Source organism: Nicotiana attenuata, unplaced genomic scaffold, assembly GCF_001879085.1.
Source record: "Nicotiana attenuata strain UT unplaced genomic scaffold, NIATTr2, whole genome shotgun sequence".
NCBI lineage: Eukaryota > Viridiplantae > Streptophyta > Magnoliopsida > Solanales > Solanaceae > Nicotiana > Nicotiana attenuata.
In genome coordinates this window covers 1,193,712-1,218,780 of record NW_017670251.1, presented here as the reverse complement: position 1 = coordinate 1,218,780, position 25,069 = coordinate 1,193,712, and the positions used below count along the sequence as shown (strand labels likewise).

At 36.2% G+C, this 25,069-nt stretch overlaps 1 protein-coding gene across 4 annotated transcripts in view; it reads right to left on the bottom strand.

Annotated features, from left to right (window-relative positions):
• The window catches only part of LOC109236698 (pectin acetylesterase 8-like), a 44,151-nt gene extending 25,165 nt beyond the window's left edge, over positions 1-18,986 (bottom strand). The window contains exons 1-11 of one of the 4 annotated variants that reach the window (XM_019402905.1): positions 18,646-18,979; positions 18,460-18,542; positions 17,962-18,088; positions 17,697-17,776; positions 15,220-15,306; positions 14,974-15,098; positions 14,830-14,890; positions 14,677-14,730; positions 14,506-14,583; positions 13,880-13,961; positions 10,396-11,007 (exon numbers count right to left, since the gene is read on the bottom strand). In XM_019402905.1, coding sequence (XP_019258450.1) covers positions 10,967-11,007; positions 13,880-13,961; positions 14,506-14,583; positions 14,677-14,730; positions 14,830-14,890; positions 14,974-15,098; positions 15,220-15,306; positions 17,697-17,776; positions 17,962-18,088; positions 18,460-18,542; positions 18,646-18,811 — 984 coding nt within the window. In that variant the 5' untranslated portion in view covers positions 18,812-18,979 and the 3' untranslated portion in view covers positions 10,396-10,966. Of the gene's footprint in view, positions 1-10,395; positions 11,008-11,440; positions 13,066-13,879; positions 13,962-14,505; positions 14,584-14,676; positions 14,731-14,829; positions 14,891-14,973; positions 15,099-15,219; positions 15,307-17,696; positions 17,777-17,961; positions 18,089-18,459; positions 18,543-18,645 lie in introns of those variants that run through there. The other 3 variants (XM_019402904.1, XM_019402902.1, XM_019402903.1) reach the window with 3 other exon arrangements.
• Positions 18,987-25,069: the final 6,083 nt, after the last annotated feature.

The following is a 25,069-nucleotide window of genomic DNA, read 5'->3' as shown; positions in this document are numbered from 1 at the left end:
TCTGAATTGGTTTAGGGCCCCATTTGGAGGCCTAATTAGAATTTATATTCTACATCGGATCAGGTTTATTTACTCAACACAACTATTGTTAGGGGTTTATCATCAACTAGAGTTGATATTGTTCATGTCCTACTGTGCTTCATGTGTTACTCTCTTATGCTACGATAGGTTGTGAGGCAGTTGATATTTACACACATAATGTGGTGTTGCTCGAGCCTTGTGGCAAAGTTTGAGCGAGGTGGATCTTAAGATGTCGAGTTGCTTATTGCACTTGGTCGTGTTTTTCCTGTTTGTGTTATGTGGTTCTATATTTTTCTTCACGGTTATGGTCATATGCTTCGTGTGTTTACTGTTGATACACATTTAGTTGTCAATTGTAAGCATTATAGCTCGATGGGTGTTCTATGCGGATCACTAAGTATGGATCAGATTGTGTGCAACAACGAGGTGATGTTAGGTTGAGATTCTTCGTGTTTATTTCATGTGTTTTGCTTCTCCCATGTGGGATGGATTCATAGTATAGTGTCGTTGAGGTAGTACCTGTTGTACTTGTCTAACAATTCTCTCATTTCGTTCTCCTTCCATTATTCATTATATTTGAGTCGTTGCTTGAGGGCACACATATTGCATTGTATGTGGCTATAGGTGTCACTGGTGTGGCTTGTCAGTCGAGTAGCTTGCATTAGGTGAAATGAGATTTTTGGACTTGGAATTTATGCCACTATATTTGGTTAAGGTATGTTTGGAAGAGTAAGGTTACTAGTCAGCTTAGAATTGACTATGGTTCTTGACAGGCGAGAGAGCTCCAAAACTTGTTCATCTGACGGATGAGTATGAGTTTTTACATGTTTCTTTCATCCTTGGCAGTGTACGAAGGTTTAGAACAAGGTTTTATGTGATATGAGGTACGTTGCTGGTACTAGGTGTAGTAATGAGCAGCTATTGCGGTCAGAAGGTATTACTATGGGTATCTAAGTTATGTGGTATATCATGTGATTATATCTTGGGATATGGTTATGGCTTTATACAGTTTGTGCAGACCTATACAATGTATAGGTACGAGAATCGAGTCTTGTAATGAATTCCAAATGCTGGAGATTGGGATCTAAGGTTATGGACTAAGATTGAAGTAAGGAATTTCAGTTAGGATGTGTTGTCGATCTTATATTGTTTGGGGTGATGTGGGATCACCCGCGGGTATGTGTATGGTGAGTTCATACAGTGATCTGATGGCTTTGGAACGACTCTTGGCACGTTCAAGGACGAACATATGTTTCAGTGGAGGTGAATGTAACAATCTGACCAGTCGTTTTGAGCATTATCATTTCGTTTGGTCGTTTGAGGTCTTGAGAAGCTTCATATGATGTATTATGACTTGTGCATGCAATCGATTTTGGTTTTCGAGTGGTTCGCGATTCGATTTCGAAGAATGATTTTCAGTTTGGAAGCTTTAAGTTGAAAGAAGTTGACTAAGTTTGACTTTTATGTATTTGACCTTGAATCAGAGTTTTGATGGTTCTGTTAGGTCCGGATGGTGATTTTGGACTTAGGCGTATGTCCGGATTTGCATTTGGATGTTTCTAGAAAGTTTTGATCTAATTGACAAAAGTTGGCAATTTGAAGGTTTGAAAAATTTCATAAGTTTTACTGGGAGTTAGCTTTCATGGTATTGGGTTCGGATTGTTATCCCAGAAGTTGGAATAGGTTCATTTTATCAATTGGGAGTTGTGTGCAAAGTTTGGTTGCGATTCGAAACGTCTAAGAGTGATTCGGACACTTGAGTTCATATTAGTTAAGTTTAAGAATTTGAGTTGACCACGGTCAAATAATGGACTTAACGAGCTTGGATTAATGAATTGAAAGTTCCAACATGCTTCTATGATAATCTTGGACTTGTTCGGAATTTTGGTTGGATTTCGTTGAGTTTGAATAAGTTTGGGTTCTGTTGCGCTCGTATTTAATGTTTCGACGTTGTTTTTTCAAGCATAAATGGTACCACAGTAAGAAAATAAGCTCTAAATTCTGTTTTAGTTGAAGCATTACATCCATACGGTAATTACGGAACCATAGCAAGAAGAATAGTCGAATTCAAACATCGTATGATGGAGTTATGCCAATTTTAGTGTCGGAGAGGATCATTGGTATCGTAATTCGCAGATGCGAAGTAGGGTCCGCACCCGCGATCCCCATATGCAAAAAATGGTCTGCAAGTGCAGAAATGACAGTTGGCAGACCGCAGGTGCAAGTTTTAGAGCGCAAAAACGGAATCTCTGTGTATTAAGATATCTGACTGCATTCACTTAGTATTTTAAGCATATCTTGAGTTCTAGAGCTCTGTTTTAGGTGATTTTACGGCGTTCTTCTCGTTTTTATATGGGGGTCAGTATCTAACCTCAACTTTTGTATTTTTAACATGATTATACTAGTTCATTTGTTAATTAATCCATTTTTTAATTAGAGATTTGGAGGTTTTATCCCAAAAACTTAAGAGAATGAAATTTATGAAATTTGAGGTCGATTTGAAGTTAGAATTGGATGAAACTAGTACGGTTAGACTCGTATTCGAATGAAATATCAAAATTTGTGAGTTTTTTTCAGGTTCTGAGGTGTGGGCTCGGTTGAAATTTTTGTTTAAATTGAGTATTTGATTAAAGATTCGACGTTTATCGTTTGAATTTGTTTCCTATGGCATTATTTGATATTTTTAAGTTGCTTTTGGCTACATTCGAGCTGTTCAGAGGTCGACTCGCGCGGGGTGGCATTTCTAGAGTATTGTTTTGACTTTTTCAAGGTAAGTGACATATCTAAATTTCATTTGAGGGTAATTATCCATGTGGACTACTATACTTGAGATGTGTTGGGGTGACACACGTGCTAGGTGACGGGTATGTGTGCGTAATCGGAGCATTGATTTATGTTAGAAATCATGTCTAGGCTACATGCTTATTTGTTTGAGACATGATAGGGATATTCTAGCTATTTTGAGCTGTTTGCCTTAATTGTAGATATACTCTCAAACATGATGCTATATCCGTGTATGATATCTCTGTCACAGTGTATTCTTATTATGAGTTCTCACATGTTGTTGATGCCTCATATGTGTAACACTATTGAACTAAGTACCGTGAGATGTGGTTAATTGAGACTTGAGTGTTAGTCATACTCTCAGTCATAATTTTTAATTCGCATGTTTTATCTTAGTGTATGTGCATTATTTATATGCCATATCACATGTGTTGATGCCTTTTATATGTGATATTTTTTGGACTGAGTTCTGTGAGACGTGAGTCATTAAGACTTGAGCGATTGATGATTGATGTGGACAATAGAGGCGTATTATGATTTATATTTGGATCGGGTTGCATGCTACAACGAATTGATATTTGGATCGGCTTGCACGCGACAACAGATTGATATTTGGATCGGATTGCACGCCGCAATGGTTATATTGATTATTGATTAGCGCTTGGGCAAGAATCCTCCCTTCCGAAATATGATACTACAGTAAACGCATGCATAGTGATATAAATGTGCTTTGGTGAGGGGCATTTGTGCCAGGCACCTGTACAGTGCTGAGTGTGGTTGTGTGTGGGATGATGAGAGACATTTGTGCCAAACATCGTAAGTGTGCTGAGTGTGAGTATACTTGAAGGTTTCATGTAATGTTATTGACTTGACATGTATATTTGACAGATAGGCATATAGATGTATTTTTCCTGATGCTAGATGGTAATGAAGTGTCTTATACGTTGTTAAAAGTTTGGAAAATCACAGTTTCTTTGTTAAACCATGTTTTTGTGATTTTAGAGAAAGATTGGGCTTTGATTGTTATACTTGGAAAGCATGCCAAATTTTCTGTATTTGTGAATGAGTTGAACAAGATATCATCCTGAATTGTTTTAATCTAATGTCATCATTATATTATGTGTTGTTATTGATCATTGGTGTTGGACATTGACCTTCTTCCGAGCTCGTCACTACTTTCAGTCCGATGTTAGATTTGTTACTTATTGAGTACATGGGGTCGGTTGTAATCATACTACACTTCTGCACCTTGTGTGCAGATGCTTGGAGCTGAGATGTTGTGGATGACGGGAGCTGGCATTGAAGATGTACCTACTTTTGGGATATAGCTACCACTTGTCATTGGTAGTTTTATACTCTTAGCCTATTTATGTACATTTTAAACATATATTGTAACTAATTTCACACCAGCTTTATAACTCTAAATCTTAGTTGCTCATGACTTGTACTATCTATTCTTGGGTTATTGTATAGAAGTTTAGTTATTTCACTTATTGTTTTTTTTATTATTTTCATTAGTTTTGTGTTAACTGTTGTTTGGCTTACCTAGCAGACTGGGTTAGGTGCCATCACTACTAGGTACATCTTGGGTCATGACAAATCTGAAAATGAAGGTCACGATGAAGCACTAGAGGAAGCAATTGCCATGATATCCAAAATTATGAGTGTACTAATGAGAAGATACAGAAACACAAAAAGAGGAAGGAACAACCCTAGAAGAAATAGACAATTTAATGACCAAGAAAGGAATGATGGGATATTCTTCGAATATGGTAAAATATGATCATATTCAAGCATAATGTCCTTATCTAAAAAGTAAAGCCACTAGAGGGTTTCATAAAAATAAATCCTTTTGAAGATGAGGTGATGAGGACAAAACATGAAGAAGTTGCAAACCTCTAATTTGACTATATTGGAAAATGAAGCAAACAAGTTTTCTGGTTGCTGGACCGATGAAAATCTTTCAGAAAATGATATTCAAGACATAACAAATAACTACTTCATGGCTCGTGGAAAGGAAAGCGATGTAAGATCCTATGACTACGAAAAATGCAATGAACTCCCGGACATTTTAATCTTGGCACTGAAGGAGTCTGAAAAAAATAAATGAATTAAAGAGACTAAATCGAGAAAAAAAAAGGACCGAGAACTTAAATTTGAAGTCTGTGAACTCGAAAGAGATGACTTTTAAGAACAAGTTCATGAATAACAAATGCAATTAAATGGCTTGTGTAAGTTCACCAGTCACAACTTAGTCAAGTCTAACAAGTCGACTCCTAAGTCAACTAGAAAAAGGCCTATGAGTGAAAAATCTATGCACAGTCATTCTACTCGTAGATCTATCACCCATTAACAATATGTTCCATCCTGCCATTACTGTGGTAAACCTGGACATATGTACTTTTCATGCTGGTTTTTATTCTCCAATAGGGGTTAGGTTTGGAGACCCAAAAACAACTCTTCTACTTCAGAACTTAACTGAGAAGGACCCAAGCAAGCTTGGGTACCTAAGAGAAAGTAATAATCTTGTTTTACAGGGCCAACACAAGAAAAGTCGTAAAGGTAAATGGTATCTCGACAGTGAATATTCCAGTCACATGACATGTGATAAGAAGCTATTCAATGAACTCACAGATCTAGATGATGAAAACGTTAGGTTTGGAGATGATTAAAAAAAAGATCATAGGAATAGGAACATTACCATTCACCAATAAATGTGACATTACTAAAGTATGTCTAGTAGATGGATTTAACTACAATTTTCTAAGCATCAGTCAACTATGTGACTCTGGTATGAGGTGAAATTCCAAAAAATGAGTTGCGCTATAGGAGACAAATCAGGTAAAATAATTTTAATAGGAAAAAGGTACAGAAAATTTTAAATTCTTGTCTGCTTTGAAAACTTAAAAGCCATCTTTGTTTAGCATCTATTACTGATGATCCCTGGTTATGACATAAGAAGCTTGGTCATGCCAGCATGCACTTGAATGAAAAATTGTCAAGGCATGACTTGGTTATAGAAGTTCCAAACATCAACTTCTCACAAAATTATGTTTGTGATGCTTGTCAACTTTGTAAGCAAACTAGGTCCTCTTTCAAATCCAATGACATAATTTCTACTTCTAAACCTCTGCAAGTTTTGCATATGGACTTATTTGGTCCAACTAGAACTGTTAGCCTTGGAGGTGAGTGATATATTTTTGTTACTATTGATGATTATTCACATTTCACATGGGTAGTATTTCTCTCTCACAAAGACGATTCTTTAAAAAATTGTAAGATATTTCGTAAGAAAGTGCAAAGAGAAAGGGGATACTACATTTCAACTATCCAGAGTGATCATGGAGGAGAATTCGAAAGCAAGATGTTCGAAGGCTTTTGCAATGAGGAGGGATTCACACATAACTTCTCATCACGAAGATCCCCACATCAAAATAAAGTGGTTGGACGGGAAAATCGCATCTTGCAAGACATGGCTAGAACAATGATCGTTGAACGCTATTTGCCAAATTATTTTTGGGCGAAAGTGGTAAGTACTGCTTGTAATATTTAAACAAATATCGCATCCGACCAATCCTGAAAATGTCTCCGTACGAGTTGTGAAAAAGGTAAGAAGCCCAATAATTGCGACTTTTACCTCTTTGGTTGCAAATAATTTTTTCACAATAATGGTTAGGATAATCTAGGCGAGTTTAATCCAAGAAGTGATGAAGGTATATTTCCGGCTACTCTACTTCAAGCGGGTCTTTTAGAGTTTATAGTAAAGAAACCACGTGTATTGAAGAATCAGTTCGTGTAGTATTTGATGATACTAATCCCATGGTCGAGAAAGGCATTGATGCAAGTGTTGAAGAAGCCAACCTAGACGTCTAAGGAATCTCTGAACATAGAAAATCTGATAACCAAAGTAGTCACATTGAATCGTAGGAGTCGACTACTATGCAGACATCCCAAGAGAAGGAAACCTGGAAGGAGTTGACTACCAAATAACCAAAAGTCTTTCCAAGTGAATGGAGAATAATATCCTCAAAAATTTATCATAGGAAATCCTAATGAAGGGATAAAAACTAGAGGTGCACTAAAGTACAAAGGAAGCATTACACTAATCTCTCCATTGGAACCCAAAAAGGTTGATGAAAACCTCAAGGATTATTGTTGGGTACAAGAAATGCAGGAAAAACTTGACCAATTCAAAAAGAGTCAAGTGAGGTGATCATAAACAAGGCTCGCCTAGTTGCTCAAGGATATTAACAACAATAGGGAATTGATTATGATGAAATATTCGCATCAGTTCCTAGGTTAGAGTATATCCGCATTCTTCTGGCCTATGTAGCTTTCAAAGTTTTTAAACTTTTTTCAAATTGATGTTAAAAGTAGTTTCTAAATTGTTTCATAAATGATGATGTCTATGCTAAACAACCTCTAACATTTGAAAACTGACAATTTCCTTGTCATATTTTCAAACTATCTAAAGTATTATATGGTCTTAACTAAGCTCTTAAAGCCTGTATGAGAGACTAAGCTCTTTTCCAATGAATCGTGGCTTTGCAAAAGGTAAGATAGACAACTTCCATATTTATCAAGCGATCCTCATCTGGTAACCTTATTATTAAAATTTGTGTTGATAGTATTATTTTTGGAAGCGCTAACCCTGATTTATGCAAGGACCTCTTAAAATTTATGCAAAGCAAATTCAAAATGAGTTTGACGTGAGAACTTGCTTTCTTATTTTGACTTTAAATTCATCAATCAAAGGAAGGTATATTCATATTCCAAACAAAATATACCAAGAAACTCATCAAGAAGTTTGGAATGGAAATGAAAAATCAATCGAAATACCAATGAGTCAATCATGCTCCTTGGATAAGGATAAAGGATGAAAAACCGTGGACGAAACCAAGTATCGTAGAATGATTCGTTCTTTACTCTACTTAGCCGCTAGTCGACTGGATATCATGTTTAGCATATGCAAATGTGCTAGGTTCCAATCAGTTCCTAAAGAATCTCATTTGATTGCAGTATGGCTGTCCAACGGGACGGGACGGCCCGTCCCGTCCCGCGTCCCGTCCCGTCCCGCTTCAAGTTAAATGGGATGGGCCAATGTTAAACGGGACACGGGATGGGACAGGACGGCCATTTCGTCCCGTTTGTCCCGTCCCGTTTCGTCCCGTTTCGTCCCGTCCCTTCCCGCGTCCCGTCCCGCGTCCCGCCAGTTTTTTTTTTTTAAAAAACTAGCCGTTGGGCAACGGCTTAAATGGCAAAAATAGCCGTTGCCAACGGTCCAAACAGCCCCTACCCCATGTACCCCCTGTAAGGGGTAAGCCTAAGGTTGAACGTCCCAAAACATCACTTGTATGGAAATTTTTTAAACATGATAAAGTCAATCATCGTGCTATCTGTAAAAAATGTAAGCAACAATTTGCACACTCACTAAGTGATGGGACGGGGGGTTTAACTAGACACTTAAGAAGTGCTCACAAAGATTTATGGATACAAGCTAACATAGAAGCCGGAAAAATTATAGATCCTACCATCAGTTCTGGAACTCCTAGTGGATCTGGTTCTAATCAAATTCAACAACAACTTGACCCTGCTTCTGGTCATGTTTTACGCAAATATAACAAAGATAGAGATCGTGAGAACTTAGCAAAAATGGTGGCTGTCTGCGGCTTACCTTTTACTTTTCCTTCTCACCCTGCTTTTGTGCATTATATACAAGAAACTTATAACCCTGCTTTTCAAAGTTTTCCTAAGACCACGGTTAGAAATGATGTTTTTAAATTTCAAACTGAATATCTTCAGTATATTCGTTGTGTATTTTTTCACTTAGATTGTAAAGTGTCTATCACATCTGATATAGGTCGTAGTCCTAATGGTTGTGATTATTTAACTGTTACATGTCATTGGGTTGATCATCACTGGAACTTGCAAAAACGTATTATTGGTTATAAATTTGTTGATTCAAAACACACTGGAGCATATATTGCAACTACTGTTCTACAAATACTTGATTTTTATGGACTTGTTAATAAAGTTCTAACTATCACCTTAGATAATGCGTCTGCTAACACAACCGCGGCAAATAGCTTAAAATCTAGACTTTGTCCAATTAATCCAATAATTTTTCATGTTAGATGTGCATGCCATATTTTTAACTTGGTTGTAAAAGATGGTCTTAATTTATTTTCTGATGCTTGTAGTAAAATACAACATGCTTGTGGCTATATTTTTCGTGCTCATAAACAAAGTAGAATTCGTGAATTTGCTCAACAATGTGCTAGTGCTGGCCTTCCATTTAGAAAAGTTCCAAAAGATGTTTGTACTAGGTGGAATTCTACTTATGAAATGCTTACAATTGCTTATGACTATCGGGTGCCCATCCAAAAGGTATTTAATATGCATAATGCTTACCCTGTTGATCAAATTGTTGATTCTGATTGGGATGAGATCAGAGAGCTTACTAAATTTTTAGAAAAATTTTATTATGCTACAAAATAATTTTCTGGTATATATTATCCTACTATTACACAAATATTATGGTATATTTGTGGAATTTCTGTTGTATTTGGTAAGTATAAAAAAAATCCAACTTATGCACCAGCCATTAAAGAATTATATTTGTATTTGAGATTTGAAAGTTCTATTAATAAAATAAAAGGCTCTAAGCGATGAATTATTTTTATGAATTGTCTTAGTTACTTAATAGTTAATACCTTAAAATTATATTAAATAAATTATAACTCTATTATAAATTTATATTTACTAGAATATTTCATTACAAGTCTTTTGTTTTAATATTTTATAATTCTTTACTTAGTTTTCTAATTTTCGTTTTAACATACTAACATAGTAACATTTAAGTTTATTAAATAAGTCAAAAATCTAGCCGTTGTAAACTTTAAAAACATAGTAATTTTCAAAAAACTAGACGTTTTTTTATTAAAAAAAAATACACTTAAGGCCCACGAACCCGTCCCGTCCCGTCCCATTCCGTCCCGTCCCATCCCGTCCCATCCCGTTTGTTAGCGGGACGGGATGGGACGACCGTTTCGTCCCGTTTGTCCCGTCCCGTTTCGTCCCGTCCCGCCACCGTCCCGCTTAAATGTCGTCCCGTCCCGTCCCGTTAATTTCGTCCAGTCCCGTCCCGTCCCGTCCCGTTGGACAGCCATAGATTGCAGTCAAAAGAATTACTCGTTATCTTGTTGGAACCACATCATGTGAATTAAGGTATCCCCGTTCAAACAATTTCAAATTGGAAGGTTTCCTAGATGCAGATCTTGAAGGTGACTGGGATGGCAGAAAAAGCACTAGTGGAACATGCCAACTCCTTGGAAAATCTGTAATTTCTTGGAATAGTTAAAAAATAGCGTTCTGTAGCTTTATATACAATGGAAACAACATATAATTCTATAGTACAATGTTGTGCCCAGCTACTATGGATGTCGCATCAACTTAATGACTATGATATTCTTCTTAAACCAAATCAAATATTTTGTGATAATTCTAGTGCTATCTATTTATCGAAAAATCTTTTGCATCATTGTTGGACGAAACATATAGATATTAAGCATCATTTTATTGGAGGTCGTGTGATAAAAGGAGAATTAAAATTTTATTTATTGGAATGTTGGATCAGTTGGCAGATATTTTAGCCAAACCCTTGCTTGAAGAAAGTTTTGGTACATTAAGAAGTGCTCTTGGCATTATTTCTAATCCTCATTAATTTCTCACTTATTTTGGGTATAATATATTCTATTGCATTATTTCTATGATTGCATAAATTCCCTTTCCTGACTTAAACAATTTGCCTCAGCACTTCATTAATTACTTCCCCTCCTTTTCTCACCCTTTCATTTCTTCAAGACACGTCTGTTCAGACGCTCCTTTTCATTGACGCTGCCGATTAGTCTCTCTTCTAACCCATCCTTTAACTCTCCTATTAGTATCTATAATTACTCTTATTTTCCTCTGCCACTCTTACTTCTCTTAAGACTATTCTTTTGTCTCACATAAAATTCTCAAAAATCATGGCCAAAAATTCCAAGAACTCTGTCCCATCCATTTGCCAAAGCTCCCGGAATAAGGCAAAATCAACGCCTCAAAACCACAAACTTCTTGATCTTGACTCTCTCCAGTCTAAGGAAATTGTCTCCTCTAGGGTTTATCCCTCCGACGATGTTCGAAGTCCAGAAAGCAAAGCCCCTGCGAAAACGACCAATGGAAGACCTTGAGTCCATCTCTCCAAAGAAGGTTAAATTGGACCTAGATGGCACGTATGATTCTGACATTAACTTATGGGACACCCTGAATTGAGACATGCACATTGAGTTGAAGGAGCAACCTATTGCACATGGAAAAATCATCGATCTTGAAGACATGGAAAGCAACAATTGCAAGGTAAACGACTTTTTCGAATTTTAACGCTGGGAAAACATTCTTGCTCAAGCCCCTCCCAAAGGTTTTAAACTTTTGTTCGAATGTTCTATACCAATATTTGATCCCCAAAATTTTTGTACAATTGAATCCCTAGTTCTTGGTGAATACATTATTCTTGATTTCTCTAGTTTTGATTCCATCTGCAATTGCAAGTGCTCCGGATACGCGACTCTGTTTAAGAAATCTTGGCCAGATGATCTTGAAGTTTCGATTGAACAAGCAAAGAAATACATTGCTGAAGCATCCACTGACCCTCTCCCAAATCAACTAGGCCTAACAATATCAATTTTGAAACCAGAATTCCTGCTCACATTGTTGCTACCACTATTATTGCTAAAAGAGCTTCCTTTTCTACTCTATCTTAGCGAGATATATTCCTAGCCTACTTCTTAGTCACTAAACACAGGGTCAAACTCTTGTCATGGGTGATTTACTTTATGCTCGAAAGTATTGATGACCCAACTATTCTCCCATACAACATGATCATTACCCTTCTATTGGAAACACATCAAAATCTCTCTCAAACCTTCTGTTCCTTCCTGTGCCTAAGTGTTATAACTCTATAGACTTTGCTAACATGGGGTACATATCTACAGAAGGAATATAGGTAAAAAAGCATCAGACTGAAGGCAAGACCATAACAACCCACTCCAAGGCAAAAACTTCATCCTCTCACTCATTTGATCCTGAACTGTCCGCAAGATTGGTGGACAGATAAAAAATTTAAAATTGTGAAGGAACTTCTTGCTGCTACTAGATATTGGTGGAAGACATCAGGGAAATATAAAAGGAAGCCAAATTTGATACCTCAAAAATTCGAGTCAAGTTGGAATGAATGGCACATGAGCCAGTTGGTGCATTCAGGGAAGTGCATGACTGGATTGATGGAATCTCAATCATCCATGACAGCAAACTTCATCAGGCTGAAAGATGTCATCTGCAACACCTTACTTAATTCCTTTGTTGATTTTCTATGGTTGTTTTAACAATATATATTTTTTGGTATGTTTTGTGGATGTTCTGAACACTCAGTAGGCTAGTCAACTACATGCTGCGTAGACTTATGTTTTTTCTGGTCTTAGATAATTACTTAAGTTGACTGCTTCCATGGTTAAGCCGGCTACTTATATGCATATGTTATTATCTCTTCTGTACTTTTATTTTTGTTGATGCAAAAGAGGGTGAAGAATTATATCAGGAGGAACATCAATTCAGGTGGAGCACATACTCAAGGGGAGAAGATCCACACGCTCCTATCAGGGAAGTATCATAAGTTGATCATCCTTAATTAATGTTCAAATTGTTATCATGAAAAAGAGGGAGATTGTTAGCCTTGTTTTAATGATGACATCACTTGTAAAATTGCAGGATCGCATTGATGAAGGACAATATACTTGTGCAAAAAGAAAAGGGAAAAAAAGAATGTCTGACGCATGAGGAAAAGTAAGACAATGGATCATAAGGAAAGAGGAATCAATCAAAAGCTGGAAGATAGCGACTTGACAAGGAAAGAAGAATCCAAAGAATCAATCAAGAGCTAAAAGATAACGTTTTACATGGTAGGAAGAATCAATCATTCAATAAGAAATCTCGCCAGCACAAATCAAGTGATTGATGGAGTTTTAATTTTTTTACTAAGAATGACCTAATTCAAAGCAATCCAGAAAGGAAGCATATATGTGAAAATTAAGCAGCATCTTGGAAGGCTCCAACTTTATTTTTGGAATATCTTTCAAAGACCAAATCTCTTGGGTTGTCATCTCTCTATCAGCAGTAGATTAAGGAAATTATCTGCTGAATATCTATAACTCCAACGGCCTCCATCTATGTATTTAAAAAGATGAAGTATTCCATGACAAGATATACTTTCATCTAACCAATATCAAGCTCTTTGTTCTACTCTTAGCAAAATTTCATTGATTTATTGTGTGCAGAGAGAGAGGGGGGGAGGGGGGGGGGGGGGGTAAGCGATTGTATCAAAATCTGAGAGAGCAAGATAGTGAAGTGCGAAGAAGTCACAGAACCCTCTTGTAACAAAGTTTGATAAGGAGCCATCGTAGAGAACCCTCATGCAACCCCGGGGGCTGGAGTAGGATTCATATTGAATCCAAACCAGTATAAATATCGTCGTAGAATTCCTTTTTTTTTCTTTTTTTTTTGCAATTTATCATTCTGCGTCAGACTAATACTATTAGTACCATAGTCAACTATATTGGTAAAGTAGTTGACAAAAGGATACAGAAGTCAAAAAGGATTACAATTCATCCCCTTGTACTTTTAGATAGGTCACTCTTAAAGTTAAAATACGTAAATGGCTTTTTGAGACAAGTTTAGGAGGCAACTTGTGTCTTTTTTCTTAAATAAATTATGATTTTCATTGTATATATGTTTCAATTGCATCTTCCTTTATATATTTCTACTTGATAAAATTAAACGTGAAGAATGCTGTTACCCTTCCTATTTAAATTTCCGTTGTTTTATGAAAATTTCCATTGAAAAATGGTTGTCATATTCACTAACTCATAAAACGAATATTTCCGTTTCAGTATAGTAGTGAAACTTCGACCCTGCAGGTCCGTTGAATAACAAAAGAACTAGAATTATACTAACTATTTTACCCAGGTATATATGTACAGACCTTTGAAGTCATTGTTCTGACTTTCAGTGCAGTTTCGGGCTCGAATGCATTCGCCTATATTTGAGCCTATAATATTGTCCACCTGAAAAACATTTCATTTAGAAACTTTAAATGGAAAAAGGAAGGCTAGCACATAACTAAATAGTTGAGTTTAATATCCATTGATACTTTAAAAGAAGCCTTAGTCACCTACTACAAGTGAGATAAATCTTCTGGAAAAACTACAGCTTAAATACACTGAGAGCATATTTGGTCAAACTTCTAAAAACAATTTATTTTGAGAAGTAGAAATAGTATTTCACCTAAGTAATTTTCTATAGAAGCGGTTGGATTTGATCAATTTTTGAGAAGTATTTCTTTCTGTATCTAATAAATAAATTGTGTTTGGTCAATTTTTCCAAAAGTAAAAATATATTAGCATATAAAGTAAATCCAAACTAGTTTAACTAACTTACTATTCTATTAAATTAGGTGGCCTATGAGTAATTCGAGAACAGCTTAATTAAAGATTAAACTTACACCTAGTATGTGCACATTTTCAAATCATTCCAGTGACCTTCAAAATCAAACATGGTGGAGGAAAAAGTAACTACTATCTGGAAACAAATGCATAACTGTCTAACTACCTGATAACTATCAAATGCTGACATCACGGTAAAAAAAGGCGTCTTGATATCTTGTTGTATGTTTTCTGGGAAGAAACACTGCAGTGTATTAATGGTAATTTGTATAAATATTCCAAGGGCAAAAAAGGACACATAAATAACAATTGAATCAAGCTAGGTAGCAGGACGTACCAATTCTGGTTTCATTTTTGAAGTGCATGATTTTGGTAACACTTTGATAGATCCCTGCAACTCAAGTAAATAGGTTTAGATATCAGATCTAACCCTAAATCAACAGATATATACTGGTAAAAAAATAAAAAAGAAGAGATAGGATTAATATACATGTAAGGTAACCACATCTCTAAAGAGTGACTCAAACACATTTGCTAGACGTGGATTTTTCCTATTAAAAATAAGATCCTCAAAGTTAGATAGCATTTACAATCATTTTCTATATAGGAAATTTAAAATCATTATATATCTTACACATGGATAAAGTAACCAGCATCAACCAAACATTTCACTCTATGAGCTTTATGCAATAAATTGTGGAAGCGATCACAGTATAACACTGCTGGATATCCATTAGCAGAACCACCAGAAAGAATGGCCTGCATTATTAATCTCTCTTAGTATGTGAGATCAATCGACTACTAAATAATATTGCATAATTTCAATATGAAACCTAATATACTGAAAATAAAATTTCAGTTATAATTTAGATTTACATACATTCTTTGCATCCTTTAATCCTTTTGCTAACAAATCCTCAATTACTGCATCAAATATCCTTGCACCTCTGAAATGAAGATTGGTAGCCTAAACAATGCAGGAAGTGATCAGTAGAGTTCCATGTTGTGTTCACCAATAAAGAAATGTCTCAAACTCAATATTCATATTTATGTGTAAATTAGTTTCTCGGCACATGTACTGCACGTGTATTCCGAATCATATAGTATACGACAAACAATCAATAGCCCATGCACTAACACTAAAAGAAAGATTTAATAATTTACCTATTTGTAATTTCTTAATATTTTTTTGTCTATTCAGTTGTTATTTTGGCTTTATTTTGATCATCACATATTCTAAGTTTTATTTTCCCATTAATGTGCCTTTCTACACTAAAATGCGCGCTTCAATTGCGTCTAATGCTATATCAGTACTTTAATAAATTAGAATTACTAAGCAACGTCACACATTGAGAAAATATTTTACTTATAAAAGTGACACAAATTCAAACTGTAGAAGTAGTAATACATTTCACACATTTATTTTGTCGTGACAGTTCTTCTACATGTTCCAAATACAAGCCTACTATTCAAAATCAATTTCGTTTTCATTCTAGTCCGACATAAGATGATCGATTCATAAAGGTTATCAAACCACGTTAACAATTTAAGTCGAAATACGCCAACATTATGGAGGAATAATTCATGGAAGAAGAGAAAGTAAACACATTCATTAAATATCTAAATTATCACTTATATAAATAGTATTAAAACAAAAGGAATGCCAAAATTTAACAAGTAACGTAGCAATTGAATCATAAAAAGATACACATAAATTAAAATATTTAAAACCCTATAACCCAACAATTTAAAATTGGATTAAAAGAATGAGAAAAGTGTATTTTTTTTTCTTTAAGAAACTCGATGTGAAATTAAAGAAAATGTAATCACTCACATAGAGTGCGTTTGAAAATTTGGCTCTAATTACGAGTTACCATAGTTTCGCTCTTAATTTTCTCTCTGTCAGCCATCTGAACTCATTAATAATTCTTCTTAAACACTCGGCAACGTTTCTCCTATAGGTGCAAGTACATGCAACTTGCTAAAACCTAATACTATAACAAAGATGTCTGTATTCATTGGGGTAGGCGTTAGATTTTTAATTTTCGTGTTTGAACCTAAAAAAGATTCTTTGTAACTGAAGTATAAATACCTGAAGCATAGTGAAATGTGTTTTGACACCTTGAAACGCAAGCTCAAGAACCATACCTTGCACAATCAATACAAAGATGTAACGATCCAATCGATCATTTTGTGTATTTGAACCCCGTTTCCCTATTTGATATTTTCCGTATGTGTATCTATTGTTTTGTGACTTGCGAGACAGATTGGTTTGACTTCGGAAAGATTCGGGAGTGATTTGGAGCAGACACCGCCCAACAGACTGAGACTATTAAGTAAGGATAGCATAAAATAAATAAGCACTATTTGGACCGTCAACTGGCATTTCTGGACCTAAGCCTGATAGAAAGAAGAGGACTGGTCTATTTTTCTCTTTTTAAAAACAATATTCTGGGCGTTTTAATTTAGATGAGTCAGTTTAACTATACTAATAATATAGTATAATTAGTATAGCCATGTATTACTTCCTCTGTTTTAAACTACCTGTGCATATTATACTTGTCCATTTCTTCCCCTTTCTTAGTAATCCAAACCCATGTCTTAGCCTTGTGATGAATTCGATGGCAAAAACAATTTATATTGAACGAACTTTTAAGCATGATGACTTCTTCACATACAAATATTTCTTGTGTCGAAACGAAAAAGTAATGATTCTTGACCCTGTTTGTTAAAAATTCCTAGTCTTGGTTTCGATTTTTCCAGATGTATCAGAAACCCTTTACCTTACCCTCACCCCCCTTTTTACGTATAATATACTAAGTGGTGGACAAACAAAACAAAAAAAGAGAGGAAATTTTATTAATTAAATAAAACTTCTTCAATCAACTTATCTTATACAAAATTTGATGATGAAATATGAAAACAATAAAAAATAAATAGAGTAATGTAATAGAGAGAGTAAGGTTGATTAGTGACACCAAAAAGGAAATCTGTAATAGATTTCTCGTTATAGTGTACTTCAACCAATGCTGATAATTCATCCCCGACCCGGAGAAAACACAACATACTCAGTAAAAGAGGAATTTTTGTGGCTATAAAAGCTTCTTATTAAGGGTAAAGTGAGTAAAATAAAAAAAATTAAAAGTCAAATTATTTCTAAATATAGAAATGTATCATTCTTTTTTAAACGGACTAATAAGGAAAGTGTGTCATTTAAATTGAAACAGATGGAGTAGGATATATGGGTGATAAGAAGGTTATTTCAATAATTTAAAGTTTAACTTAATTATGGCTTTCCACTTTTAATATAGATGAACATAGCTAGATTTTAAAACAGAAACTTAAAAGAGAACATACGGGATCAATGCTTTCGATATCTCCAGTGAACCCTCCACCATCACAGTATCTTACAAAGACTTTGTTCCAATTGTAAAAATCTGCATGTTGTACAATAAATAACCGTATGATAAAAAAGTTGGACAGAGTAATTTGCAGCAACATCTAATAAGCCAACTTTGTCAGTCAAACTTTATATTGTTTTCATTTCATCAAGTTGTTTTCAAGAAATAATTTTTTATTTATAATTCAAAACGATATGTTGGGTATCCTAATTCAATAGAACCTGGATTTTCACTTTTGCTCTTGCTGAAAATGCCTAGAAATATAAACGGCGTCATAAGTTTTGAAGAACCCAAATCAGTCTTGGAGCGGTTCAGGCAGTCTGTGATGTTTCTGCACCATGCTCCTCCCTATAAACAAAGTAAAAAATTTCGAATATTTAAAAAGATTCAAAAATCATTATGTCTTCATAATAATTAGAGATCAAAACTTTTCTCAATATTGTGAAGAAGAAAAGTTTAACTTCTTATATACTGGTAATATATAAGAGAATATTTGTATTACTAGGTCCTAAAAGACAACTTAAGTTAACTGCTCATAGCAAGTGTGTATTTAGTAACCTGAAAAAAAAAAAGCAAACAACCTATTATGACATGTTAAATTATCCTGATAGTATAAATTATTTGCATTATCAACGTTATAAGTAATTTCTGGGAAACAAAATAACAGCCTTGTGTCTATATAAAACGATAGAATCAAACTTGTGTTATGTTGAACTTACTGAGAGTAGAATAATCCAGTTTCTGACTCCATGTCCAAATCCTCGGTCAAGATGGTATGCTGGAGGTGATCCGTCCAAGCACACTGAAAGTGAAAAGGATTAATATAACTTCTTTACGCTACTACATACATTTATTTATCTAATTTAAGTTATTAATTTCTGCATATAATAAGTAGTGTAATTAACCTGCTCCTTTTGACAAAGCATTCTGAACAATTGATCTATCGACGAAGTATGCATGATCTATGCCTTTCTCTTGTTTAAATGATTCATTTATTTTTGCAGATGCAGTTTTGATGATGGCGGTAGAGAAAATAAGTAAGCAGACAAGTTGAACAGATCTTGTTGCCATCAATATCTTGTGGAAACACAACGACTAAGGATGAGAATCAATATTAATAAGAATGTATTTTTACTGAAGCGCTAGCTTCTCCGGTGAAGGACTTGTGACTGGAGCTTCTTTGCTTGCAAATATCCGCGAGTCTTGAAATGGCTGTGTAAGTGTGAAACTAAATGTGAATATATTGAGTGATAAGTTTTTTTGTTTATTCATTTTTGGTCACATGCATAGAAGAGAGAACGTGGGAGCGAGGAGTGTGCCGTGCAGCATGGATAAATCATGTGGAAAGAGCATGTGCTGACACAACTTGACTTTTTTTTTGGCGGGTGTTATTCATAACTTGAACATTTGCACACTTGATGTTCGGCAAAAAATAAATATATTTAACTATTATTGTCTCACATTCTAATACTTTTTATATCTTTTAAGTATTAATTATATTATTTTATCTTAATTATATTATTATAACTGTGTAGGAATAAAGCATTATGAAGATGAAGAGATTTGGAGAAAACTTAAATAAAATGCAAAAAAAAAAAAGGAGAAAACGGGGACACCCTTTGGTGTTTGTCCCCCAAGTGGAAGACAATAAAAAAAAGAAAAATATACAATTCAGATAAAAAGGCCTGCAACAAGATGAACGCAAAGTTAGGCAGCAAACGTTTCTAGTTTCAGCCCTAGGCACTGTCCCCGACCCGCATTGCGGCATTTCGGTCCTATACGATCTTGAATAGGGACAAGGTTAGGGATAAGGTTATTTCGGTCCTATACGATTCCAAATCGTACAAAATGAGTCCTAAACCTAATTTGGAGGAAATCGAACACACTTTGAAGGAGAATTCACGTAAAGGAACGGAGACCACGCTTGAAGGAGGCATCCAACTAGTTTTCTTCTCTTCTCTTTCTTTAATCTAATAGTTTATTAGTTCCAAAGTTGTGTGCGTGCTACATGAACGATGTAGTTTGAAACATGAATTATTCTTATTATTTTATAATATTGATTTATTTATTCAATCTTACGCTTAATTATTTGAATGCTTGATCACCAATTAAATATTATATAAGAATCTAGGATTGAACTCGGAAGAGAGAATTCTAGATTGCAAATAAGATTGAGTAGAGGTAGATCTTGAATTTGTGCATTGGGAATGTATCTCTAGTTAGGATAGGGATATACCTAATCGCCCCTGCTTGATTAAAATATGAGAATTATTAATGCATTCATGTTAATCCTAATTCCATGGAATATAGGCATTAGGAGTAACGACCCGGCCGGTTATCTTGAGTGTTGTAGCCCCGTTTCCTCATTTATTTCTTATACAGTACTCGTTTGATGTTATGCAACTTGCCGGGGTGGTGGGTTTAGCTCCAGGGATATTTTGGAATGAGTTGGGACACTTAGTCCCAAGGTTAGAAGCCTGAGTTGAAAGAGTTGACCGGATATTGACTTATGCGTAAATGGCTCCGGAATGGAGTTTTGACGGTTCTGATAGCTCCGTAGGATGATCTTGGACTTAAGAGTGTGTCCGTATACCGATTTGGAGGTCCGTAGTTGATTTTTGGCTTGAATTGGCGAAAGTTAAAAAAATGGAAGTTTGGAGAGTTGAGAAGTTTGACCGAGATTTGACTTTGTTGTTACCGGGCTCAAATTTTTGTTCCGAAAGTTGGAATTGGCCCGTTGTGTCATTTATGACCCTTTGTGCAAAATTTTACGTCATTCGGAGTTGGTTTGATAGGTTTCGGCATCGAATGTAGAAGTTAGAAGTTCATAAGTTCATTAGGCTTGAATTGGGGTGCGATTCGTGTTTTTGATGTTGTTTGATATGATTTGAGGCCTCGACTAAGTTCGTATCGTGTTTTAGGACTTGTTGGTAAGTTCAGTTGAGGTCCCGGAGGCCTTGGGTGGATTTCGAATGGTTAATGGATTGGAATTGGACTTTGAAGATTGTAGAAGTCTGCTAATGTTCTATGTTCTGGTTTCCTTCTATGCGATCACGAGTATAGGTCCGCGATCGCGAAGGGTCTTTGAGGGCTGTTGGATTTTTCCTCTTTGCGTTTGCAAAGTGAGGGGCGTGATCACGGAAGTTAAGAAGATTGTGCTTCGCGTTCGCATACATAGATTGTGTTCGCGTACAAGGAAGTGAGGCAACTGGGGAGTCACGCGGTGTTCTTCACGTTCGCGAGTGGTGGTTCGCGATTGCATAAGCTTGGGAAGGTGGTTCTCCGCGTTAATGACTCGGTTCACGCAATCGCGAAAGAGGATTTTGTGAGCTAGGCAGAGCTGTTCTACGCGATCACGATTGTTGCTCCGCGATCGCGAAAGCTAATAACTGGGCAGTAGAGACAAATTTCAAAAATGAGGGTTTGGACCCATTTTTCATAATTTGAGCTAGAGACCTCGGATTTGGGCGATTCTTGAAGGGATTTTCAGGGATTTGATTGGGGAAAGTGATTCTAACTCGTTTTTAGTTGTATTCATAAATCCATCATCATTTTTGTCATTTAATTAGTGATTGGAGTTGGAATATTTGGGGGGAAATGGTGAAACTTCTTTGGCCAAATTTTGGAGATTTGAAAGGCGATTTGAGTTTGAATTTAAATAATTTTAGTATGATTGAACTCATCGTTGAATGGATGTTTGGATTTTGTAAATTTTGTTGGATTCCGAGATGTGGGCCTAGGGTTGACTTTTTTAGTTGACTTTTGACTTTTGTTAAAGAACTTAGCTTTTTCATATGGAATTGATTCATATAGATCGATTTGATTGTATCGAGTGGTTTGTGGCTAGATTCGAGGCGTTCCAAAGTCAATTGGCGAGGCAAGGGCTTATTGGAGTAGAGATTTGCACGGTTTGACGTATGTAATACTTCTAAACTTGGATCTGACGGAATGAATCCTTGAATTACGTGTTATGTGGTTAGTGTTGAGGTGACACATATGCTAGGTGACCGCCTTGTGAGCGTACGCCGTAGTAATAGTGATCTGATCGATTCCGTGGTATTGTGTAGTCATCAAACCTTGTAGTTATTCATGTGATCTCTATGTGTTAGAGTAATTGCACTGCTAATTCACGTTAGAAATCATGTTATGCTACATGCTTAACCTATTGATACCCACTGTAGTCATTTTTGTTGTTGAATTATTTGCTTAGATGGCTATTTTGTACTCGGTTACATCCATCATTGTGTATCATATCTCAGTCTCTATCACTATTTATTGTTTTGTTATGTATCATTGTTTTGCCTAATTGGTATGAGAGACTGATGACTGAGTTGGGGCTGAGAGGCGTGTTGTGAATGAGATTCGTAGATCGCGTTGCACGCAGCAGCAGGCCTTATGGCTTATATATGAATCGATCTGCATGTCGCAGCAAGCCTTTTAGGCTTTATTATTATGGAATCGGGTTGCATGCCGCAGCAGGCCATATTGGCTTATTTTTAGCGCTTGTGCAGCATCCACCCCTCCGGAGTCTGACATACCAGCAGTGAGTGCAGGTACCGTACAGTGTCGAGTCACTGAGTGTGATGAGAGAGAATTGAGATAGTCAGATTGAGTACTCTGATAGTGTGAGTACGTGAGGTTTACATTGTGTTCCAACACATGTGATATGCACATTAGCATGTAGTTATAGAGATGTAATACTCCTCATATAAGTCATACTTCGCATCTTTTATCTGTATTGAGCTTAACTGTAAAACCTAGAAGCATGTCTATATTCTTGTATTGTGTACCAACAGATTTTGAGTTTTCTCTGAGATATTATTGTCATATTTCCTACCATTTCTATGCTGTTAAACTCTGTATTTGGACTGTATTGGTTGATCTTGTCACTGCTTTCAGCCCAAAGGTTAGTCTTGTTACTTATTGAGTACATTGGTCGGTTGTACTTAAACTACACTCTACACTTCTTGTGTAGATCCAGGTATTTTTGGGCATGGTGGTTGTTGATTTTGGAGCTTTATCAGTTCAGAGATTATCGAGGCAGCTGCCTTAGCGTCTGCAGACCCTTACTCTCCTCCTTTTTCTTTAAGTTTATTTACATTGTTCTACTTTCCTAGACATGTGCTTAGCAGTCAGACCATGTTATTGTATAGATGCTCATGTACTCAGTGACACCCGAAATTTTAGGAAATTCTGTAATGACTTGCGGTGTTTTCATCCAGTTATTATGAGATTTGATTTACTTAAACCTATTTCAGTATGTTTTGGATTAAAGATTCCTCTAATTGTGAGTTGTCGGCTTGCCTAGTATCACGATAGGCGCCATCACAACACATGCGATTTTGGGTTGTGACATTAGGTTAGCTTGAATGTGCGAGTAGCACATTGAAAGAATAGTGTGAGTAATACTAACCCTGTAAATCAATAAACCAGATAAATTAATTAATAAATTAAAGTGGAAGACTCAACGGGATTGTTTGCTAATCCATCACTCTGGAAAATTTTCTCCCATTGAATTTGTCTCTAAGATTGTCGACTTGTCTCTAGATTAGCTTTAGTTTAATGATAACACATTAGGAATCGCTTGAATAGATAAATTTTATTAGTTGATAGTTAGTCACAAGTCCTCATGGGAACGATACTCTACTCACTCTTTATTACTTGTCGACCACGTATACTTGCGTGTGCGTTTTGGAGCAACAACTGTCATGATCTACAATTGTGACGACCCAGCCGATCGTTTTATGTATTTTATTAATGTTTCCCCATTTATTGCTAATTCTATGTTCATATGTGGTCATGTAACTTGTCGGGGTGGTTGGTTTGGTCTCGAAAATATTTTAGAATGAATTTGGATACTTAGTCCCAAGTTTGGAAACTTAAGTTGAAAGAATTGACCAGATATTGACTTTTGTGTAAACAACTCTGGAATGGAGTTTTGATTTTTCTAATAGCTTCATATGGCGATTTTGGACTTAGGTGTATGTCTGGATTTGGATTTGGAGGCCCGTAGGTCGTTTTGGCTTGTATTGCCAAATGTTGGAAAGTTGAAGGTTTGGAAGGTTGAGAAGCTTGACCGAGAGTTGACTTTGTTGTTACCGAGCTCAGATTTTGGTTTCGAAAGTTGGGATAGGTCCCTTGTGTCATTTTTTACTTGTGTGCAGAATTTAAGGTCAATCGGAGTTGGCTTGATAGGTTTTGGCATTGGTTTTAGAAGTTAGAAATTCATTAGTTTCAATTGGCTCGAATTGGGGTGCGATTCAGAATTTTGATATTGTTTGATGTGATTTGAGGCTTCGATTAAGTTCTTATCATATTTTAGGACTTGTTGGTATGTTTGGTTGAGGTCCCTAGGGTCTCAGGTGAATTAAGGATGGTAAACGGATCAAAAGTTGGACGTTAAGCATTGCTGCAGAATTTGGGTTGCTGGTGTAACCACATCTGCGGTGGGCGTGACCACATATGCGACACCGCAGGTGTAGCTGGAGTGTCGCAGGTGCGGAAGGGTCCTAGCTTGGGGATTTTCGCAGAAGCAAAGTCTCTTCTACGATGGTTGTTTCGCAAAAGCGGAGGGTGGACGTGAAGGGCATAAACTGCATATGCGGATGGCTCCCGCAAAAGCGAGATTTTGGGCCGAAGAACCGGCAGGTCGGTGTTTAAGTTGTCTTCGCAGAAGCGAGACATTTTTTTCGCAAAAATGGAACTGCATGTGCGTAATTGAGCCTGCAGAAGCGATATTGCTGGGCAGTGATTTGAATTCTGTGTCTTTCTTTCATTTCGGGAATTTTGGAGTGCGGACTAGGGCGATTTTTGGGAGGTTTTCACCTTGATTAAAGATCTAAGTGACTTTTAATCACTTCTTTTTCATAAATATTAAATACCCATTGATTATTTCGCCTATTTCTCATGAATCTAAGTTAGAATTTGGGGATTTTTGGACTATGCTATTGGAGAGTGAAATTTGAGGATTTGAAGGGCGATTTGTGGTTGGAATTGGATGATTTTGGTATGGTTGGACTCATCATTGAATGGGTGTTCGGAATTTGTAAAGTTTGTCGGGTTACGAGCTGCGAGCCCGGGGTTGACTTTTTTATTTGAGTTAAAGACCGTAGCTTTATCTTTTGCAATCACTTCCTATGGCTCCTCAGGTTGATAAGCGTGGGAAGGCTTGTTAGCGGAGTGATTTGATTTGCTTGAGGTAAGTATTTTATCTAAACTTTGTTGAGGCACTAGTTTTTTAAATTATTTGTGATAGCTACGTGCTATGGGTGCGCATACGTGTGGGGTTTGAGCCCATGTGCAAGCACCGAGGTATTTATCCATGCTCGA